Raw genomic sequence first — 22,745 nt, 5'->3', positions numbered from 1 at the left:
CTGCTGGCATGATGTGAAGTACTGGAAGGGTGGGACCAGTTTTCTTCTGAGGAACTGACAAGCAAGATCTAAATACTTGAAAAGCAATTACAGTGTGAAAATCTGAAGAACAGAAGAAATATGTTTCATACTGATAGGAAGTTTGGATAATAAAAGATTGTATTCAGGAAGAAATTACTGTTGGCCCCAGTGTTCTGAGACACTTTGTGGAGCTAGAAGCTGGGTTTTAAGTAGTAGGAGAGATTTGGAAAACCATGGAAGTCGAGAGAAGAAATTCCATGTGAGGAATTCTGTGAATAAAGACGTGGATATAGAAGCCATGGAATAGATTTAGGGGGCTTTACCCAGTTGTATTGGAGTGGAGTAATCATACAAAGAAGTAGAGGGGGATAAAGTAGAAAGGTATTTCAGGGACAGATTATGGGTCCCCTGGAAAACCAGGATCAAAGGTTCAGACTCGATGCTGTAAGTATTAGAGACTTCCTGAATATTTGTGAGCTGAGGAATATTACAAGGAGATGTTAGAAGATGAGTGCTACAGAGTCGTGAGAGGTCAGGGAAAGCAGGAAAGCCTTTGAGAGTTAATCAGTTGTGAGGCACCCGAAACCTGAATCAGGAAAGCAGCCGTGGGATCTAGAGAAATGACAAATGAAGAAACTTAGAAACGAGGACAAATTAGAATCCACAAAGTTTAGATACAGCCCTGCATAGAAAGCGGTGGTGTCAGAGGCGACTTGATTTTTTTCCGTCTTGCTGTCACTGGGTAGAACTGTTAAAAAGAAGTAGGGAAGTCACAAAGTATAAACTTGAAGGGGCTAGGAGAGGTTAATTAATGTGATTTGGATATGCTCATTTTTAGAGGAAAATAGTGTATTCAAGTAGAGTTATTCATTTAGTATTTAGAGATTTTAATCAGACTTAGAGAGACTTGAAAGCTGGACATGTAGATACAGTGCATGCCCTTTTAAGATAATCATAGAAGTGATCCGAGGGATTGAGAGAGATGGAACAAGTGGCAAGAGGCAAGCCATGCAGGACGTCCACTGATTCACCATCCCACCCAGACTCACAGGAAGGGAGGTGGAGCGGGAGCCCCTCAGAGAAGTGGTGACATGAAGAAGTGCAGGAGGCCTTGGTTTGGGGAGTTAGACAATTGGTGATCGTAAAGAATGCAAATACAGAAGAATAATGGGTCTATCAAAGATTAGAGGAATCTGGGGAGTTCATGATGAGACATCTCATCAGAGACTCAATTCTTTAATTTCTTGACCTATTACTTTTGAGTATGGACTTTTCAAGAGTTCAGGAAGCATGCCTAGGATTGCTGTACTGCTAGGCAGAGTGCAATTTTGTATTTTTGACTAAAGAACCCAGATTCTTTAATATCCTTATGTCCATTGTGAGATAGCAGAGGAGATGGCCTGTGGTGTTTCCCATGCTAATTTGCCCTCAAAACCCGTTTTTATTTGGAACACCTTACAGGGCTGATGTTCTGCAGCACATACTCTGGGATCTAGCCAGCTTCCTGGCTTCTTCCACCACTCATTCTAGAAGAGAGAGCTACAATAACAGGGAACCTCCCTGAGAAAGAAGCTATCTCACTTGATTTAATTTGTTTTGTAGGAGGTCACAAAGAGATAATCTTGAGGGATTTAGACAGCTAAGTACAGTTCAAGTGTGACATTGAGGGGGAGGGTGATCTGGAGTGTCCTGAGGTGTTGGGAATGAGTCAGCAGCCCTCAAGGGTGAGAGTCTGCTAATGTCTGTCTACTTCTGGCTGAGAGCAAGGTTTGGGCCCTAGGGAGGGCTGCCTTCCGTATTATTACTGCAGCAACAGCATTTGAGATATGTTAACATTTTCTTCTAATCATTAGTATTATTTTCTGTCTTAATTTCTGTTAACAACTGCCAGTTTTTAAAGATAAAACACTTTAATAAAATGAGTACATTTTTGAGAGTCATCAGAGAATCTAATCACTACTGATAACTTTTTGTAGAGAAAATAAATGGTATTAATGGTGCACTTGTTAGTAGGTTAGGGAATTACCCACATATAGGGTACGATGACAGACAGTGACAGTCCATTGAGATCTGCTCTTCTAGCTTGTCAGGCGGACACTTCTGATTTAAACCCTGTTCATCGGCCTTTTGAAAATGAACACGCATTCTCTGTCATGTCTCCCCGAAAAGATTTCAGGTTACACACTCACAGTACAAGCTTCTGATAATGGCAGTCCACCCAGAGTCAACACAACGACCGTGAACATTGATGTGTCTGATGTGAATGACAATGCTCCAGTCTTCTCCAAGGGAAACTACAGTGTAATTATCCAGGTAAGCTTGGAGTGCCAGAGGGTTCATAGAATCCTTTTGAAACGAGAGCTCTTTCATTAGTCTCAGTTTGAAATATCTTTCTTTTCCAGACTACTTTTTAGAAAAATGGGAAAAGGAAAATTAGAGGTGTCTCTATCAATACTAAAAGACGAGCATTTTCAAGATGCAGCCAAGCTTTTATCTCTCTTCTTTTCATGCTCTGGTTTTTAAGATGCTCTCACGACTCCAGGATTAGGAAGAGCTTCTTTCTTAATCATGTCTTCTCCTGCTGCTCTTCCTTCCTCCCTCTTTTGACCTTCCTCTTCCCTCCCACTCCTCCTCCTCCCGACTCATCCTTCCTTTTCATAAATGTTCTCCACCCCTGTCCCTTTTTCTCCCCTCTCCTCACCTCTCTTCTATCTCTTCCTTTCAAGTGGAGCAGCAGTAGGCTTTGTTTTCTATATATTTTATATTATAGAAAAGTCACATATGTCTCTTACCATATAGATTTAGTGGTGTTGAAAGATTTTCGTTTTGTTTTTAATTTTGTGCAGGAAAATAAGCCGGTGGGTTTCAGTGTCCTACAGCTAATAGTAACAGATAAGGATTCTTCTCATAATGGTCCACCCTTCTTCTTTACTGTCGTGAGCGGGAACGAGGACAAAGCATTTGACGTTAACCAGCAGGGAGTCCTCCTGACTTCAGCTGCCATAAAGAGGAAGGTGAAGGATCATTACTTACTGCATGTTAAGGTATTAAAATCTTTCTTTATGGTTTATGTGTGGATTCATAGAGAAGAGCTGCTCAGTGGTTGCCTTCTTTTATTTGAACATCTTACATTTCATGAGAAAACAAAAATTTATGCAATTGCAGTCTTTGTTTTTCACCATACCTTTCATTTTTATTCCACTGTACTTTGAGGGGCTCATTTATTCATTTGGTTACTTTATTTAGACATCGGTGGAGCTGAATTTCAACATGAATTAGTGAAAGGGCTATAAAGAAGTTTTTTGTCCTTTTCCTTGATATGCTTCTCACATGGAGAAATAGGTATCTAACAGTTGGTAGCTTTTTAGAACTTGAACAGTGTATATGTATTTTTATTAAAAAGGTGTAAGCAATGACAGACAAAAATGATTTTTTTTTCTTTTTTGTAGGTGGCAGATAATGGAAAGCCTCAGCTGTCATCTTTGACATATATTGACATTAGGGTTATTGAAGAGAGCATCTATCCTCCTGCAATTTTGCCACTAGAAATTTTCATCACTGCTTTTGGAGAGGAATACTCAGGTGGTGTTATTGGGAAGATTCATGCAACAGACCAAGACGTGTATGATACTTTAACCTACAGTCTTGATCCCCAAATGGACAACCTGTTCTCTGTTTCCAGCACAGGGGGTAAGCTGATAGCACACAAAAAGCTAGATATAGGGCAGTACCTTCTTAATGTCAGTGTCACAGATGGAAAGTTTACAACAGTGGCTGACATCACAGTGCATATCAGGCAAATAACCCAAGAGATGCTGAACCACACCATTGCTATCCGCTTTGCCAATCTCACACCAGAGGAATTTGTCGGTGACTACTGGCGCAACTTCCAGCGAGCTTTACGGAACATCCTAGGTGTGAGGAGAAACGACATCCACATGGTTAGTTTGCAGCCCTCAGAGCCTCACCCACATCTGGACGTCTTACTTTTTGTAGAGAAATCAAGTAGTGCTCAGGTTTCAGCAAAACAGCTTCTGCATAAGATCAATTCTTCTGTGACTGATATTGAGGAAATCATTGGTGTTAGGATATTGGATGTATTCCAGAAGCTCTGCACAGGACTGGATTGCCCATGGAAATTCTGTGATGAAAAAGTGTCTGTGGATGAAAATGTCATGTCCACACACAGCACAGCCAGACTGAGTTTTGTGACTCCCCGCCACCATAGAACAGCTGTGTGTCTCTGCAAAGGTAACCCACACAAGTATATGAAAATAGGTGTTACAGATTATTTCATGTACAACCTTTGATGGCTATACCTTAAAGATGATTTTCTTCAAATTCCTATTACTTATGTCTCCCCATCCCCTCTTTTTTTTTCTTCCCCAAATAAAGAGGGAAAATGCCCACCTGTCCACCATGGATGTGAAAACAATCCGTGCCCTGAGGGATCAGAATGTATCACTGATCCCAGAGAGGAGAAGTACACCTGTGTCTGTCCCGGCGGCAAGTTTGGCCAGTGCCCAGGTGAGGGTTCAATCATTAAGCATACTTTCATTTAAAAAAAAATCACTTTCAGTGTTTCTCATCATTTTCTTTATTGGAATCAAAAAATACTGTTAAGTGTGTTTATTATAACAAGTGAAAATGCCAGTAGTAACTTTTTTTCCTTCCTCTCCTATAATAGCACACCCCGAGTTCATAGTTGGGTGTTCCTCCTTCTATAATATTAATGCTTGTGGAAACACACAGCTCTGTTATTTAGAAGTTTATGTTTCCTTTTTCTCTCTCATCAACTTCCTTTTTCTCTCTCATCCACTTCCTTTTTTATTAAAAAAATAATAATTCGAGTGATCATCTCACACAGTCCTAACCTCTTCCTTTTTTCCTCCACTTAACAGAATATTAAGGGCATTTTTTCAAGCCGGTACATGTAAACCTAATTCTTTGTCATAGCTGTACAGTATTTTCTAGCATGGCTGTACCATCATTTATTCAACATTTTTCTTATGTATAGAGAGTCAAGTTGTTATGGTTTTTTTCTGTTAAAAAAATTCTTACACGTCTATCCTTACATATGGGTGCTTTCATTTATATACAGTAGATTCTAAAACTAAGATTTGCTATGTCTAAGGTTAACTATACTTTAAATTTTTAAAGATATCATTATGTTAGTTTCCAAAAAAAGTTGTACCAATTTCCATTTCTTCCAGTTATGTACGAAGTTCTCATTGCCCTTTTGCTTGTCAGTATTGAAGGTTTCAATTTAAAGAAAAGAATTCCTACCATCTAATGGTCATGAAATGGTATCTAATCATTATTTTAATTTGCATTGCTCTGGCTACTTGTAACAGTTGTCTTTTCATTTCTTCATTGCCTACTAGCGTTTCCTCTTCTGTCACTTACCTGTTGATATTGTCTGTTTTTTATTGTCTAGGTTATTTGTCTCTTTCTCATTATTAATGTGGAGAACTTTTGGTGTTTTATGAGCATTAATATTCTCTGCATTACAGTTTCCCTTATCTGTATATTATTGATCTTTTAATTTGTTGAATGTATCTCTTGTCATTTTGAAATTTAATTTTTACTTTGTCAATTCTGTATAATTATACAGAACAATTTCTGTCTTTGGAAATTGATATTATTTTCTTCTTCTTTGGGGAATAGGGTTTGTTTTATATGTTGCTTGAGAAAGTTTTCCAAACCGCCTTGAGGCTATGTAACTATTTTCTGAAATTGTCTTCTAATGATTTTATACTGAACATTTTTATATTTAGATCTTTTATTATTTTAAAATTCATTTCTCTGTAACGCAGTAGTCTTAATTTATTTTCTTGCAAATGGAGAGCCAGTTATGCTATGCTGGTTATTAAGCAAATAGGCATTTTCCCATGGAGTTGAATTTTCTAATGTTAAAATCTTAAAAAAAAAAAAAAAAAAAATCGGTCTCTGGGGGGAAGTAAAAATATGCTTAAACTTGATTCTGATTTATTTTTTTCATATTTGTGATCCATAGGAACTTCATCTATAACATTTACTGGAAACAGCTTTGTGAAATATCGTCTAATGGAAAATGAAAACAAATTAGAGATGAAATTGACAATGAGGCTCAGAACCTATTCTACTCACGCAGTTGTAATGTATGCTCGAGGAACTGACTATAGTATCTTGGAGGTATGTACTTATAGTTTTATAACTCAGATCGTGGAAGGTTTTAAAAACAAATTCTATTTTATGTTCAGGTTATTCTTCATTTAATTATTTTTTAATTGATAAATTTTATTATAATTTTATCATATATAAATTAAACCTCAAACTGATTTTAAATAAAGGAAAAAGTCTGAGGAAACATTATTATCCTTTACACTTGCACAATACTTTGTAGTTTATAGAGCACTTGTACATGCATGATCTCATTTTGCCATAAACAGGCAAACTCTGAGAAGCATAATATTTACTTATTTATTTATGACTTATTTTATTGAAACATAATTTGATTATACATGTTCGTGGGGTACAGAGTTAAATATGAGTACCTTGTACAGTATGCGATAATCAAATCAGGATAATTAGTATGTTCATCATTACAAACCTATGTAATCATTCTTTGTGACCCTTAACCCAAATTGTTCTTTTAAAAAAACAAAGGGAAATGGTTGATTTCCACATTTAAACAGTTCATTGATCACCTGTACGAGTTTTAGACTTTGTGGGATGAAAAGCTCTTTTTTGCTCTACAATAATATAGAGATTTACTTTTGTTTTTTATAGACATTTTTAGGCACATGTGATAGTTACCATTCAAACTCTAGATGATATTACATCTTATTAATGTTATAGAGAGTTATATGCTTGAAGTGATCATTTTCTTGCCTACCTTTATTTTTTTTAAACATGATTTAGTTTTGACTTTTGGTGTTACCTGATGCTCTTTGTGTGTGCTTGTGTGTGTGTGTTTGTGTTCAGTTTACTAACATGAAGTTTTTTGGACGTGCAGGTAGCACTCGAACTTATTATCCCTAAAAGATCAGTTTTTATTATCTTCACAATGGACAACTGAGTACATGCTTTGTGGCACTTAAATGCAAAGCCTAATTATTTTTGGCCTAATTATTTTTACCCTCATTTGCCAGACATACCTCTCTATTTATAGATTTTTGATCAGACACTATAAAGTTCTATGATGGTAATGTGAGCGGTAATTGTTTTTATCATAGATTCATAATGGAAGACTGCAATACAAATTTGACTGTGGAAGTGGCCCTGGAATTGTCTCTGTTCAAAGCATTCAAGTCAATGATGGGCAGTGGCATGCCGTGTCTCTTGAAGTGAATGGCAACTATGCTAGATTGGTTCTAGACCAAGTCCATACTGCATCAGGCACAGCCCCAGGGACTCTGAAAACCCTAAACCTGGATAACCATGTTTTTTTTGGTGGCCACATCCGTCAGCAGGGAACAAGGCATGGAAGAAGCCCCCAAGTTGGTAATGGTTTCAGGGGTTGTATGGACTCCATTTATTTGAATGGGCAGGAACTCCCATTAAGTAGCAAACCAAGAAGCTATGCACACATCGAAGAGTTGGTGGATGTATCTCCTGGGTGCTTGTTAACAGTTACAGAAGACTGCTCAAGTAACCCTTGCCAGAATGGAGGCATTTGCAATCCATCACCTACTGGAGGTAGGCTTCATAATGTTACAAGCTTTAAAATGTTACACATGTATACATTTAAGGGGAAATTTCCCAAATATTTTTGTGGGGTTTTTTATTCAAATAACATTGTCAGTTGTTACAGTCAGTGTTGGAATTGAGTAGTGTGTATTATAAGAGAAAACACAGGGCTTAGAATTCTTCCCTGCAACCAGGCTGGAGAGGAGTTTCTCTGACTGCTGAGCTTCTGCAGTCGTATCTCAGGTGCTGAGCAGGATGTATTTCCATACATTTTTCATCCTGTACCAGTAACCACAGGTAAACCACAGCTAACTCTAAACTCTTCTTCCAATTTCATAGGCATTGACCTAGGGGAATTTAGGATTAGTACTACTTAGTTCTTTGTACCATCTTATGTCTGATGGCTCAGGGCAGAGGGCCTGCTAGAATCTTGCTAGCAATAACAGATGGGAATATGGTTTTCCAGAAGGCCCTGACCCTCCCTGAAGTGTTGCCATATTTGTCTTTCTTAAAGCTCTAGCATAGTGGGGTACCCTATGGCTTCTGTTTACTGGACTCCTGTCAGGCCACTTACCAGTAACAGAATGAAACTATGAAAACGATAGCCGCCATGCCTGATAAAGAGTTTGGTGTAACTAATAGAGCAGAAATAATTCTTATATTAAGTGTGATTTCAAAAGATTTGGTTTCTTACTGTTTTCTTTGGAAAGTGTGTTTGCATATTGTGTGCATGTAGTAGGCAAGGTTGTCCCCACAGAAATGCTCTGAAAATCTCAGTGGCCTAATACAGCAGAAGTTTATACTGTGCTCATATTAACTACATGTCCAAATCATGTCAGCAAGGAGGCTGTCCTCATAGTGTCACTTAGGAATGAGGCTGAGAGAGGCGTTTTCTTGAAATGGGCTACAGTGATCACCAAAGCAGGAGGAAAGGAACTTGGTGACGCTGCGCTGGCTCCTAAAGCTCTAGCACAAAATGCCACATTGCTTTGTCCAGGAAAAACCCACAGCCATGACCAAGTTTAAAGGAGGAAGGAGAGTACTGTCCTCTGTGTTCCCCAGGGGCAGATAGTTGAAAATAGCCTGCCACACTCTCTGCCTCTCGTGGTCTTCACGAAATAAAGAGTCTGACATTCTTTGTGCTCATTTGGACAAATGTGACAATTTCCTTTCTTAAATTTGAGAGGTAACTTCTAGTTTTTAAAGTGCTTTTCATGTTCATTATTATCTCATTTAATCCTTAAATGCTTGTGAGCTGCAAATAAATTGAGATATTAAGTGCTGTTGTCTTCGTTCATGGTACTCAGATAAAGGACTGTTTTTCCTGCTCTATGTGCTTGGCCCAATAGTCTTACATAAATTATGAGTAACTAAAGCTAATTGCGAGTTCTCTCCTCAATTCCTTGTGTTTTGGTTATGCCAGCAGTGAAGGCTTATCGATACAGACCACTTTTTACCCAGAGGTAATGGGAATTTGACTAGCTTTTATAGATCTTGGAGAACTAAATCTTCACTTACATTTAAAAGTAAAAAAAAAAAAAATACAATAAGACTTTTTTTTAATGATGGGACTTTTTTGTTCCTTTTGTTAATTTAGGTTATTACTGCAAATGCAGTGACTTATATATAGGGACATACTGTGAGGTGAGCGTCAATCCGTGTTCCTCCAATCCATGCCTCTATGGTGGTACATGCGTTGTTGACAATGGAGACTTTGTTTGCCAGTGTAGAGGATTATATACTGGTCAGAGGTATGTGTATTTTTAACTTTCATAGTTATTTATTGTATTAATTTTTTTAAACATGTAATTGTGCATGTAAAAAGTCTCTGTTAATGTTTTCCATTTTGCTATATTTATTTGCAATAGAATCATGAGGTTTATACATATTTTTTCCTTTTTTTTCAGGTGCCAGCTTAGTCCATACTGCAAAGATGAACCCTGTAAAAATGGTGGGACATGTTTTGACAGTTTGGATGGTGCTGTTTGTCAGTGTGATTCAGGTTTTAGGGGAGAAAGGTAAATGGTTTCTTTCACGATTCTTATTTTCACCATTCTATAGTGCCATATCAATTTGCAGATGCAACAAAAATTCATTAATATGTACTACATTGCTTCAAAATTTGATAATCCTCTTCATTGACTTCATATAAAATTTATGTTTTCATTTTTTAAAAGGAAATATCAAGCAGATGAGAATATAATGTATATAATGCTTAGAAAAACCTCCTGTACTTTAGAGATATTATTTATAAGAATGTATGAGTTTTTGCATTCAGTACGTGTTTGTAATGAGTGAGATTAGTATGTTTTTAAAGCAGACGCCTGTGGAGCTGTACCATCTTAAGAGCAATGATAATGAGTTTTCTTCATAATAATGCTATAACTAACATTTATTGCATTAGAAACCCTTCTCAGCTCTCTCACCATCTTTTGTAAGAGGTGGTTTTTATTTTCCAAGGAAAGAAAATGAGGCATGGAAGTGCCTGTTGTATACCTTGAGAGGAGTGGATGAAAAATTTTGGTTTCAGATGCCATTTTACCATAGACTTGTCACCAATTCAATTTAAAAAATGCCCAGTACTCGTTATCTATAAGTGCCTGGTGCAGTACATTTAGATAAGCCTTCACTATCAGTCTTACTAGTAGGCTTTCCCTGTGACCTGCTTACAGGTTTTCTCATACAGTTTTGCTCCAGTAGTGGTTGTAATCCTGAATTTTGCCATCGATCACACAGCCCCAGTTGATAGGGTGACTGTCCTAATTCTAGTCAGTAAATACTCTTAATGTATTTGACAAAAAATGTATCAGTAATCAAACTTTTTATACCAAGTGAATAGGAGAGATAGTAAGTAGACAAATTTTATTAAAGGAGGAGGAAGGGTTTGAGAAGTGGCAGGTGATCTGCACAGGTATAAACATGCCCTTGTTTGGAAGGGCAGAGGGGACTTGTTTATGAACTGTTCTGTATAAGGGTGAGGAGGCTGGGAGGGTTTTCAATAGGGAATAACATTTTAAAATGGAAAACAGAGTTTACTATCCTTTCACATGTTTTATGGGACTGTAATATTCCTCAATAGGAAAATTTTCTTTAGAAATGTAATCTAGCCTATTTAGAAGAGTTTACAGCATACAATTTATCAAAATACACCTTCCACACTTCTGAATGATAGCTTGGTTATCAGAACTAGAAACAAACTGATGTTTTGCCTATAAGGTTGGTTTAGTAATCTGTTGAACCCTAGAAAAATAGCAGTTAAATTTTGGTTTGATATGTTTGTCTCCCAAATATACATTCAAAACATACAATCAAATGATTAATTACTTCACAAAAGGTTTTCTGTTGCAGTTGCTGTTGATATTTTTTGGTTGTTTTACATTCGGTTTTGTTCTCGGCATATTCTGATGTTTGTCACAAAGGTCTCTCCTCATTCTTGGCTTTCTTGGCAGGTGTCAGAGTGACATTGACGAATGTGCTGGAAACCCCTGCCATAATGGAGCCCTATGTGAGAACACACATGGCTCCTATCACTGTAACTGCAGCCATGAGCACAGGGGAAAGCACTGTGAGGATGCCGCCCCCAATCAGTATGTGTCGACTCCATGGAATATCGGATTGGCAGAAGGAATAGGGATTATTGTTTTCATAGCAGGGATATTTTTACTGGTGGTGGTGTTTGTTCTCTGCCGCAAGATGATTAGTCGAAAGAAGAAACACCAGGCTGAACCTGAAGACAAACACTTGGGACCAACCACAGCTTTCTTGCAAAGACCATATTTTGATTCAAAGCTAAATAAGAACATTTACTCAGACATACCACCCCAGGTGCCTGTCCGTCCTATTTCCTATACTCCGAGCATTCCAAGTGACTCTAGGAACAATCTTGACCGAAATTCCTTTGAAGGATCTGCTATACCAGAGCATCCTGAATTCAGCACTTTTAACCCCGAGTCTGTGCATGGACACCGAAAAGCGGTGGCAGTCTGCAGTGTAGCCCCAAACCTGCCTCCCCCGCCTCCTTCAAACTCACCTTCTGACAGCGACTCAATACAGAAGCCTAACTGGGACTTTGACTATGACAGTAAGAATGACTTTTTTCATTTCACTGAAATGTCACTGAGATAAACAGTGAGATTATAAGTTTTGCCAGAGCTGCGTCAAAATGTGGAATCTTTGTTAAAGAGAAATATGCCGAAAATATGAAATTCTTACATGATTTGAAAAACTTTGGATGTCTTTAGTGCTAGCTGAGCTCACATTGTCACTATGATGTTATTTTAATTAAGGAATTGAATTTAGTCATGTTCCAGTTGATACTCTGGAGAGATCACTTCATTTTTGTCATTGATACAGGTTCTCAATTATAATTTGGGGGGCTTATGACAAAAATATAATGGGGGAGGAGCATTTTCATGCTAGGATTTTTTTTTTTTTAATATGGCCAGAAGGAGCGGCAGTATTTATATTAGTGGCCTAACATATATTTGATACTTTTTTAAAAAGCTATATATGCCATTTAAAACAAAATTGTAATACCATTTATTGTCCAATAATATCCCTATGCATGTTTATGGACAATTTCTATGTATCTCCAAGAATATTATATATAATATTATGTAGGGGTGGCTTTTTCCTGTGTGTTTGTTTCTTTGTTTCTTTTTAGTCTTTAAGATGTTTCTCTTTTTCTTTCAATCGTTCACTTATTAAATAAATCTCGAGCCTGTTGGTAATGCTTGCATGGTCTCAGGATGTCAGCAGTGAACAAGAAAAAGTCCTGGCCCTCATGGAACTTATGTTTGTCTGTCGTCTCTTCCTTTTAGCCAAAGTGGTAGATCTTGATCCCTGTCTTTCCAAGAAACCTCTGGAGGAGAAGCCTTCTCAGCCATACAGTGCCCGGGAAAGCCTGTCTGAAGTGCAGTCCCTGAGCTCCTTTCAGTCTGAATCATGTGATGACACTGGTGAGTGCACAGGCTGTTGAAGGGCTGTGATTCTCTTGCTTGTTGTGCACAGTGCCGTTCACTGTAGGTTACATAATTATGTAGATGCACCAGGTACCCTGATGAGTCTCAAAATGTTTTTATATTTCACTTGGACCACTTTGAAACAGTACCTTGTACATACTTGCATGAACATCTGCTGGGGAAAATATTTGAAGTGGTCTTAATGAATAGGTATTTGAACTGTAGCAACTTGTTAGTAATAGGGAATAAAATATAATTCATTGAAAAATAATTTTATCTGATTGACTAATTGTGTATTGACTTTTTTTTTTTTTGTGGTATGACATCAAATGTTATGGAAGTTTTGTGGGTTTTTCAAAAACCCTTGTTACAACTTCCTTGACCATACATCACACACACACACCAACTTCTAAGAAGAGATATGATAGTCTGAAATGTTCAATTTCAGTAGTACCTTTGGTATTACAAGGTTTTATTTGTCTCTTCCCCCAACCCAACTGCGGCCCCAGCTCCCATTTGGATCAGAGCGTACTGACTGAGAGCACAGTTTAAGAGATTGCTAGTAAGTTTGATTATATTTCTAATGAAGCGAGTTTGACAGTGGGATCTTTGAAAACAGTTATGTTTATGTGATTTCCCTAGCATAAATTGCATTGATATCTAGCTTTGCCATATTAACACATACTGGTAAAGAGAATTGTCAAACAGAACTTTTGGTGGAAGTTTTTAAATCTCAGATTTAGTAAGTTTAACTGTAATTTTTTTCTTGCATAAAAATGTAACGTGTTTATACATTTCAAATATTTTATTGGTGGAATAATATAGTCCATAACCCAGAGTTATGTAATCCATAATACATTGCAGAGTCCTTTCCAAACTAAAGATGGCCATAAGTATGTCCCATTCATTTCTGATTTTAAGCATGTTATATATATCAAAGTATACTTGTGTTTATTAGTGATATAGTAAACGGACATAATTTTGTTTGTTAAACCAACAAGATAGAATTATTTTTTCATTAGTTTTAATTCTAAAAAGCTTGTGTTGCCAGTTTAGTAATAATTTATGTCTTGTCCCCTAAATGCTCTTCATAAATACATTTCAGGACTGTATCAGTACTTTCTTTTTCTAGTTCTTTTTGTTGAAACCTTCTTCTTAATAATACTTCTAAATGCTTTTAAAAAGTTATGATCAAATTAGTTATGAAAATTAATTGCCAGATATTACAATGTAATGTACGTATATGTACATCATATATGTACATATGTAAATATATAAAAATATATATAAATATCATAATCATTATAGTTATAAAATTAAATTTTGCTAAGAGGCCTCAAACTCAAAATATGCGCTGATTTGTGCCTTGCAGGCAGCAGCTCAAACAATTTCATGTGAAGTCACCCTATTAGTTTTCTAAGGCCATTGTAACAGATCACTGCAAACCTAGTGGCTTGAAACAACATACGTTTATAATCTTACAGTTGTGTAGTTCAGAAGTCCAGGTGTCTCACTGGGCTAAAATCAAGGTATTAATAGTTCTGCCTTCCTTTCTCATAGCTCTAGAGAAGAATCTGTTGCCTTTTCCAGTTTCTCAAGTCACCCACGTTCTTTGGCTGTGACTTCTTCCCTCTTTTAAAGACAGCAGCGTTGCATTTCATTCGCCTTTCTTCTTTCGTCATCCCTCCCTCCAGCCACAGCCGGGAAAGAGTCTTCTCTTTTTAAGACCCTTGTGTTTACATTGGGCTCACCCCAATAATTCAGGAAAATCCTCCTATCTCAAGGTCCTTAACTTAATCACATCATGAAATCCTTTTTACACATAGATGGTAGGTAACATAATCACAGGTTCCCAGGATGTAGACATCTTGAAGGGCCATCCTTCTGCCTCTCACATTCATGCATATTTATCTTGACATAGATACTTTAAAACAATCTGACGCACAAATGAAAAAGGAATTTACACAGGAGATAGACAGACAGTCTGTATTTCTCTACTGGTGTGTTAGCTCACCAGCTCTTAAGTCTGTTTGTAAAGAGACAAGAAATTTATGGTGCAAGCAAACAGAACAGGGACATACTGTTTTTGTATTTATATTGCATATGTATCACCTTAAATTTATTTTTTCTGTATGAATTTATTAAATGGAGCCAGAAGAGTGGCTTACCAAGTATTTTACTCAATTTGAATGTAAAGTCTTTTGCCCATGAGGTGTTAAAATAAGAATTATTTTGTACTGACACGACCTACAGTTGTAATTGTGAAAAAACTTACAGCTAAAAAGATATTTTTCTAAGTTCCAATAAAATATAGTTACTTTACTCCTTTGGTTAATAATAATAAATTATTAACCAAATTGATTAGAAAAGTCTCTCAGTCATATAACAGAGTGCAGGAGTCATGCATAATCGTATTATATAGTTGTACTAAAGCATTCACTTCACATTTTTAAGTTATGAAGTAGAAACTGTATAATAAAAAGAAATTCTACTTTGTGCACTGTTTTCTAACTGAAGATTTTCCTAATTGACTCCTTTTGTACCTTTTTACAAGCTTCCATAGTGACTGTAATACACCTTGTCAATGCTATAGTTGACACAGTGAATAAAGAAGGTATAGTCATAAATGCTTGTGCTTTGTGTTTGTGTTTTACAGCGACTGTGTCACTAGAGTACTGTGCTTTTTGCCTATTGTAATGTTATAAAAAAAAAAAAGTTTGTGGTTTTGAGGGGGTTGAGTATTTTTATTTTGTGCAGGTGTGTATATTCATAATACAGATGCATTGCAAAAGTATTTCTATATATGTTATGTCTCCATGTTACTTTTTACATACTTTTTATTTTTTCATAGTGATTTACATAGACATCAGATGTAACCCTTAGGATCCTGAGAACTTACCTTTATGTGGTATAATATTAAGAAGTTCAGAAGTAATTGTAACTACCTAAAATTTTCCTAATACAAAAAAATCTTTTTCATATGAACAGACAGAAATAAGACTACCTCAGAGCTTTTGTAATTACCAATAAATGACTCTTTACTTTTGTTTTTTTCTTGAGTATGATCAAAGAAAATGGTAGAGCACGGTAGAAGGTATATTTTCATATTTGGTTTAGTGAAAGTCATTTAATATTAAACTTTATCTATTTAAAATTATAGGAAAGGACATTGACCACCTCCCTCCAATGACTTTAAAGTAGCCATTTATTAGTGCACTGAAATTAGAGTAATTGCATGTCAAAGGCACGGGCTAGTAGTTTTCAAAATGTCATGTAAATCACATCACCTGGAGGGCTTGTTAAAAGCCTAGTTGCTGGTTCCCAGCACCAAAGTTTCTGAGTAGGTCTGGGTTGGGTCTGGAGAATGTGCATTGACAAGTTCCCAGTTAATTCTGGTCTTACTGGCCTAGGGATCACACTTCTAGGACTAATTGCATAGGCCATCAAGAATACACAAACATTGTTACCATAAAGCTCAGGAGATCCTTTTTGCTAGGACATGTGTGTCACCAAGATTTAGGTGGGGGAAGAAGGATGGTTTTGTGCCAGATTTGATAGAGAGGGTCAGGAGAGAGGATTCAGAGTTGATTACAGTTACTGATGAGACTTACACTTTTTTCCCTAACAATTGCCATGGTTTTACTTGGTAAATCAGAAAGGTATCTGTATTTTGTCTAATAAGCTTTAGTTTTAACATGATGATAGCCCAACGTTTTAAAAAATATTGATATTGGTAGAGTTTAAACTAGCAGATTTCAATTCCTTCATTGCAATCTTCATTGAAAATTAGCTTAAATTTTTTAAGGATTATCGAATGCCGATTTAGCAACACAAGTTGTCAATTTTCTTTTTTTAAAGGAATTACTGCATTTTTTAAATAGACTTTTTAAAAAAATGTTATAGATATGTTACCTAAATACTGGTTTCTTCATTTTTCAAAACAATCACAGCCTTTTCAGTTTTTCGTTTAAATTCCCCAAGCAAATATTATGAGTATCTATTCCAAATTAGTTTAATACCTGGGTTTTCAAGAACATAGTAAATGCACGAAAAAAGCCTTGGCCTTGTTTTTAGAAAAGCACAAAAGTGACCTTATTTCTACCATATTACTACTTTCACAATTATTGATGGTATCTAACAGTGAGTGCTTGACCTCCATTTTCTGGTTTAATCCTTACAACTGTAAGGGACTTTCACCCCGATTTCAAAGAGAACCTGAAGCAGAGCCATCACACGGCCCCAACAGTGGGATTTACATCCACTTTTTTTTGACTTGGTGCTAGAGTTCTGTGCAAAAATGGGAGCCTTGAAAGAGCAAGTGTGTTGCAGATTTGGAGTGGGCGGGGCAAGAGTGCAGCTGATGGTCTCGGAAAAGGTGAACAGTGTAAATATAAAATCATATGCAAAATAGGTAAGGTTTGGAGACATTTTCAGGTTTTTGTTATCTATAAATATCTAAGTTTGTTCATGAATTCTCTGAATTTAATATACTTCTGAAGATTGTAATGTGCTGTAAAGTGTATGTACAGTCCGTAGTTTTAGATGTATATGAATTATCACCCAAATGACCTGATCAACTTACATTTTGTTAGAGCCTATAAATTTTATTTTAATTATTCCTAAGACAGTTCTATGTTTCTGGGTTTAGATTGTGAGAAACAAGGAAAAGAAAGTAAGATGATGATTGAGTTTCCCGGCAGAGTCTCTGGCTCATCATCACTCATCTTTTTTCCACCACTTCCATATCACGTTTTGTTTGTGCTACATAAATTTCTCAGCCATTTGGAATTTTCGTAGATAATGGCTTAAAGACATGGTGTATGGCTGACTGGGCCTTTATAAACCGTTTACATTGTACTACGTTCTTACCATCATTGCCTTTTCAGCCATCTATCTGTTTTAATTATAAATGTTTTCTTTTCTTTCTACTCTGCCACCAAAAGAATCTTTGGCTGCTCCTGACCTCAGCAAATCAAGAGGTGATTTATGCATGCCAGGTGTTCATTGATACTCACTAAAAAAAACTGGTGAAGATTTAACTCTAGCGCTGACTTGCTCACTTGGTTGTACAGTGCTTGCAGCAGGAGCTAAGTACATGGTTGTTTGTGCACTGCATTCTAAACACCTATTGCCTTACCTTTTCCTATCTGTCAAAGGATTTTAAAAATCCTAATGAGGAAAAAAAAAAAAACAAACTATCCCTAAATTGGGAGTTGTTTTTTTTTTTTTAATAGTGATACTGTTATATAGTCTAAAATGATTTTTCATCCTTCTAAAGGTAATAAAGATTGATTATTGTAGTCTGTCAAAAATTGTGTTATATTTTTCAATGCTTGTTTGATTGTATTTTGCTTGATCTAGAGGCATGCTTTGATAATATGTGTATTATGATTCATTGTTTTACTTAGGGCTAATGAAAATAGTGCAGTTTTTGAAATTAAACTTATCATTATAATAAAGGAAGTTTATTTTCTAAATTTTTCTTAATTTAGCATGTTAATGGTTACTTTTATTATTTTTAAAAGTTGCATTAATAAGTATTTTTTAGTAAGTAGTGCAGATGAAGTGACATTTGATATTCTACTCAATAGAAACTCCTTTCTGAAAGGACAGAACTTCTTTACTAATTAATGTACTAAGACTGAACCATTACTGTCCTTCATATAGAGCAAAGGGTTCTAAGTTACAGAAGGAAAGTTGAAAGGGTATTTGGAATTGTTTGTAGAAAAGTGCATGTAACTTAAATGATAGCATACTGCTTCTTAGAACTCTTCTTGTTTCCTTGAATGTTATATAAAACTGTACCCGCATTTAGCCTAGCCTAGTTCATAGAAGTTTTCAAAACTGGGGCTGGAAGGGAGGATTTCTTCAGAGCAAAGACAAAGGGTTTCCAAAGTGATGAACCTTGAATGAATGCATAAAAGGGCTTGTTTCTTTGTGTCTTTCTGACACTGAGCTGTTTTTCTATGGCACAAAAGCTTAAGAGAAAACGCACTAAAATCTCTTGTTTTCTTTTCTATCAAGGGTATCACTGGGATACTTCGGACTGGATGCCGAGCGTTCCTCTGCCAGATATACAAGAGTTCCCCAATTATGAGGTTATTGATGAGCAAACACCCCTGTACTCAGCAGATCCAAATGCCATCGATACAGACTATTACCCTGGAGGTTACGACATTGAAAGTGATTTTCCACCACCGCCGGAAGACTTCCCTGCCCCTGACGAACTGCCACCATTACCTCCAGAATTCAGCGACCAGTTTGAATCCATACAGCCTCCTAGAGACATGCCTGCTTCAGGTAGTTTGGGTTCTTCATCAAGAAACCAGCAGAGGTTCAACTTGAATCAGTATTTGCCCAATTTCTATCCTGTCGATGTGTCTGAACCTCAAAAAAGAGGCACTGGTGAGAATAGTACTTGCAGAGAACCCTGTACCCCTTACCCTCCAGGGTATCAAAGGAACTTCGAAGCCCCCACCGTAGAAAACATGCCCATGTCTGTGTACGCTTCCACAGCTTCCTGCTCTGATGTGTCAGCATGCTGTGAAGTGGAGTCTGAGATCATGATGAGTGACTATGAGAGCGGAGACGATGGCCACTTTGAAGAGGTGACGATTCCTCCACTCGATTCCCAGCAACACACAGAAGTCTGACGCTCCAATTCCCCCCAAAGTGCCTGGACTTTAATAAACCTAGAGATTATATAAATAATCTGCATTGTTCTTTGGAGCAGTGCTTAAGCGCTTTTTTTCAGTGAGCTAAAATGGGCATGGCTGCACCGAGTCACATGACTCTTGACATGTTAGCCATTTCCGGTGTCCTGAATTACTGTCATCGGATGTGATTTTCATTGGCTGTGCCATTTCTGAACATCTTCTGTATTTACGTTTGTCCGTGTTAAAATAATGAAACAAAAATCAGTCCTCCCATCTTGTTAGCATGATTCATGTATTTATATAGATTTGATTATTTTAATTTTCCTGATTTCTTTTTTGTAAATTTCATGTACAGATTTGATTTTTCATAGTTTTAACTAGATTTTCAAGATATTTTGTGTATTTGTTTTCAGCGGAAATTTGGTGGTGTTAGTGTCATTACCTAGCACCCTGATTTTTTAATATAACCAGGGTTTCACTGTATGTCTTTTTCCAGTGAAGTATGACATTTCATTAATACATTTCAATAGTCATTCATTTCTAGCTGTATATAGGGTGAGGAAAGATCTGGTTACATGGACATGTCTTAAATGGGTTGCTGTACTTTAGAGTTATAAACATTTTTCATTATTGGAAAGTGTAATGGAGACCTTCTGCATACCTGTTTAGAACCAAAACCACCATGACACAGTTTTTATAGTGTCTGTATATTTGTGATGCAATGGTCTTGTAAAGGTTTTTACTGAAAACTACCATTAGCCAGTCTTTCTTACTGACAATAAATTATTAATAAAATACTTTAGCTTTACTGCCTGTCTTTTCTCTGTACATACTCTTCGAGATTGAGTTGCTGAATTGAGATGGATGAATGGAAGGATGGTTAATGGTTTTACTGAAAATCCTCTTTGCTTCCTGCATGTAGATGTAGCCACTAGGTGGCAGTACATGGCTACTTGATACTGCTCAAGACTATAGGTAAAAAGGTAAAGTGTAACTTTTTTTTAAGTATTTTCTAACTAAAACTTCAAGAAAATTTTCCTTTGTACATTTCTAGTTTATTAATATTTATTGGCCCTGATTTAAATGCTTCTATGTTTTTCTCCTTCGTCAATGATTTAAATCAAAAAGCCTTTATGAGCACTTTATCTTTCTGCTGTCAGAGAACACATACTGTGTGATTTAATGTGAAATTCAGAAGCATTTTCCTTGTGTTTTTATACAGTCAGAATCTATTCATTCATCCAAGTATTTATTGAGTACGCACTCTATGCTATCCATAATAAGATGAATTACAAGGAATCAGACTTTCTTAGAACTTTGAAAAGACATTTTTCCTTTTAAATAAATGCCTTACTTTACTTTTATCAAGTTTTTATATATATGTATATAATTTAAAACATCAAAGAGAGCTGAAATATGTATAACAAAACACAGCAGTCCTGTGCACTCTGCTGTGCAACTTACAGCTCTTTATGCTGTTTTTCTCATTCCTCCTTTTCTTATTTTCAAATATATATATTATTTCTTGAGTCACTAAATTTAGAAATTGCCTATTCACTCTATATGGTGTTAGAGGAAGATCATGTAACCTGACAGACCTCTATGGCTCTTGTTATCCTACCATTAGTTACAACATAATTATTGGACTGATTAATTAACTACTGTTTTTCCATTATTTTGCTTATATAAGTATTCACTGCTGAACTAAGTAGTATATGGTATTTATTATCACTTACTTTACAAATTTCTCATTTTCTTAATTGCCTTAATTTTTATTTTACTCAGTTATTTCTTAAGATTTGTGACCACAATGTATCATTCATTCATTTAAAAAATATCTTTTGGTCACTTAATGCATTATTCTATGAATACCGACACGCAAAAGTTCACTGCCTTCTTGGAGCTTACATCTGGCGACAGGCAGCAAGAGGACATGGTCGATAATAAAAATACATAGTCGTGTATAGAGTGATGAGTACTAAGGAGAGAAACTGATTTGGGAAGATTGTGTGTGATGGGGAGAGGAGGAGAGGCTGGCATTTTGATAGGTGGAAGACCTCAGTGACAAGCTGGCATTTGAGTAAAACCTTGTGGCTGTCCAGGCAGAGAGAAGAGCCAGTATAAAGGCCCTGAGGCTGGAGTGGGACTCAAGTCAAAGAAAAAGAGACGGACAAGTGTGGCCTCTCAGCTCAAATACCTTTCAGTGCATGGTCAGAACTATTAGAAAATCTAATTCCTAGTTTGCTTTTCCCTTGGACATTCCCCTCATGGAGCCCTTCTCCCCGGCAGCCCTGTCTACAGCGCTTATTCTCATGAACGCCTGCACAGCTGCTGTGGGCTTCCCCTTTGTTATCACCCTGAGCTTCTCCTTGCCATGGGCTCCAGAACTTTCTCTTGGTTTAACTCTTGTTTTGATAGAGCACATCCTCCTGTTATTTTCTGAGAAAGAGTGCTTGGGAGGTAACTTTTTTGTGACTTTGTTTTTCTGAAAATGTCTTTATTGATCTCTCATGCTTGATTAAGATTGTTTGGGTAGAGATTTCTGGTTTGGAGGTCAATTTAATTCACAATTTTGAAATCATTGAACCACTGTCTTCTAGCTTCCAGTGTTATCATTGAAAAGTCCAGTGTCATTCCTATTCACAGTTTATTTGTGACCTGGTATTACCCTCCCAAATCTTAGGATATTCTTTTTTGAGACATTGTTTTTCTCTCTAACATTGTGAAATTTCCTGATGATGTGTCTTGCTGTGGACCTTTTCTCTTCCCTTGTGTTGCTACTCTGCTTTCACTATGGAACCCACATTTTGGGGAATGTTCTTGTGTTATTTTTGATAATGTCTTCCTCTCCGTTTTCTCAGTTTTTTTCCTGAGGCTCATAACTATAGGCTATTTGACTTGCTAACATGATCCTCTAATTTTTCAATTGCATTCCTGTTGTCCTTTGTTCTGTTCCTATTATCCGTCTTTGTCTTTTTGTTCTACTTCCTTCCTAGAAGATTCCTTTGACATTTATCTTCCATTCCTTCTGCTAAAACTTCTGCTATCATTTTTAATTTCTTAAGTTTGGTCTTATTCTGATCGTTCCTTTTATGTAATATAGGCATTTGTTCCTGTTACTTACATCCCTAGTATCTCATTTTTCTGGTTGTAATAGCTTTAAAGCAGTCTTTTAATTTTGCCTGGTTTTCTTCTGGGCTTCTTAATATTCATTTCGGTGGGCCTTCATCTTGTTTTCACTTTGAAGTCAAGCAAGTATATTTCGTGGGACACTCAAGCTGATTGAAAGCTGGGGTGCTGCTTTTGTTAACTCGTGGGCTTCCTTGTAACATGGTGGGACAGTCAGCTTGCTTTGTTGATGTCTATAGGTCTTTTCCTTGAAGAGTCTTATTCTCCAGAGGAGGGACCTTCTGCTTCCAACCTATCGTTCAAATAT

General features: G+C 36.6%; 1 protein-coding gene across 1 annotated transcript in view; it reads left to right on the top strand.

Moving 5' to 3' along the window:
- The window catches only part of FAT1 (FAT atypical cadherin 1), a 114,087-nt gene extending 94,007 nt beyond the window's left edge, over nt 1-20,080 (top strand). The window contains exons 16-26 of the mRNA XM_063077103.1: nt 2,191-2,334; nt 2,868-3,065; nt 3,471-4,272; nt 4,417-4,548; nt 6,038-6,195; nt 7,239-7,701; nt 9,290-9,443; nt 9,600-9,710; nt 11,142-11,773; nt 12,513-12,650; nt 18,678-20,080. Coding sequence (XP_062933173.1) covers nt 2,191-2,334; nt 2,868-3,065; nt 3,471-4,272; nt 4,417-4,548; nt 6,038-6,195; nt 7,239-7,701; nt 9,290-9,443; nt 9,600-9,710; nt 11,142-11,773; nt 12,513-12,650; nt 18,678-19,306 — 3,561 coding nt within the window. The 3' untranslated portion in view covers nt 19,307-20,080. The remainder of the gene's footprint in view (nt 1-2,190; nt 2,335-2,867; nt 3,066-3,470; nt 4,273-4,416; nt 4,549-6,037; nt 6,196-7,238; nt 7,702-9,289; nt 9,444-9,599; nt 9,711-11,141; nt 11,774-12,512; nt 12,651-18,677) is intronic.
- Nucleotides 20,081-22,745: the final 2,665 nt, after the last annotated feature.

This window comes from Cynocephalus volans, chromosome 13 (genome assembly GCF_027409185.1).
Source record: "Cynocephalus volans isolate mCynVol1 chromosome 13, mCynVol1.pri, whole genome shotgun sequence".
In the NCBI taxonomy this organism is placed as follows: Eukaryota; Metazoa; Chordata; class Mammalia; order Dermoptera; family Cynocephalidae; genus Cynocephalus; species Cynocephalus volans.
This window is presented reverse-complemented; position numbering and strand designations above follow the sequence as displayed.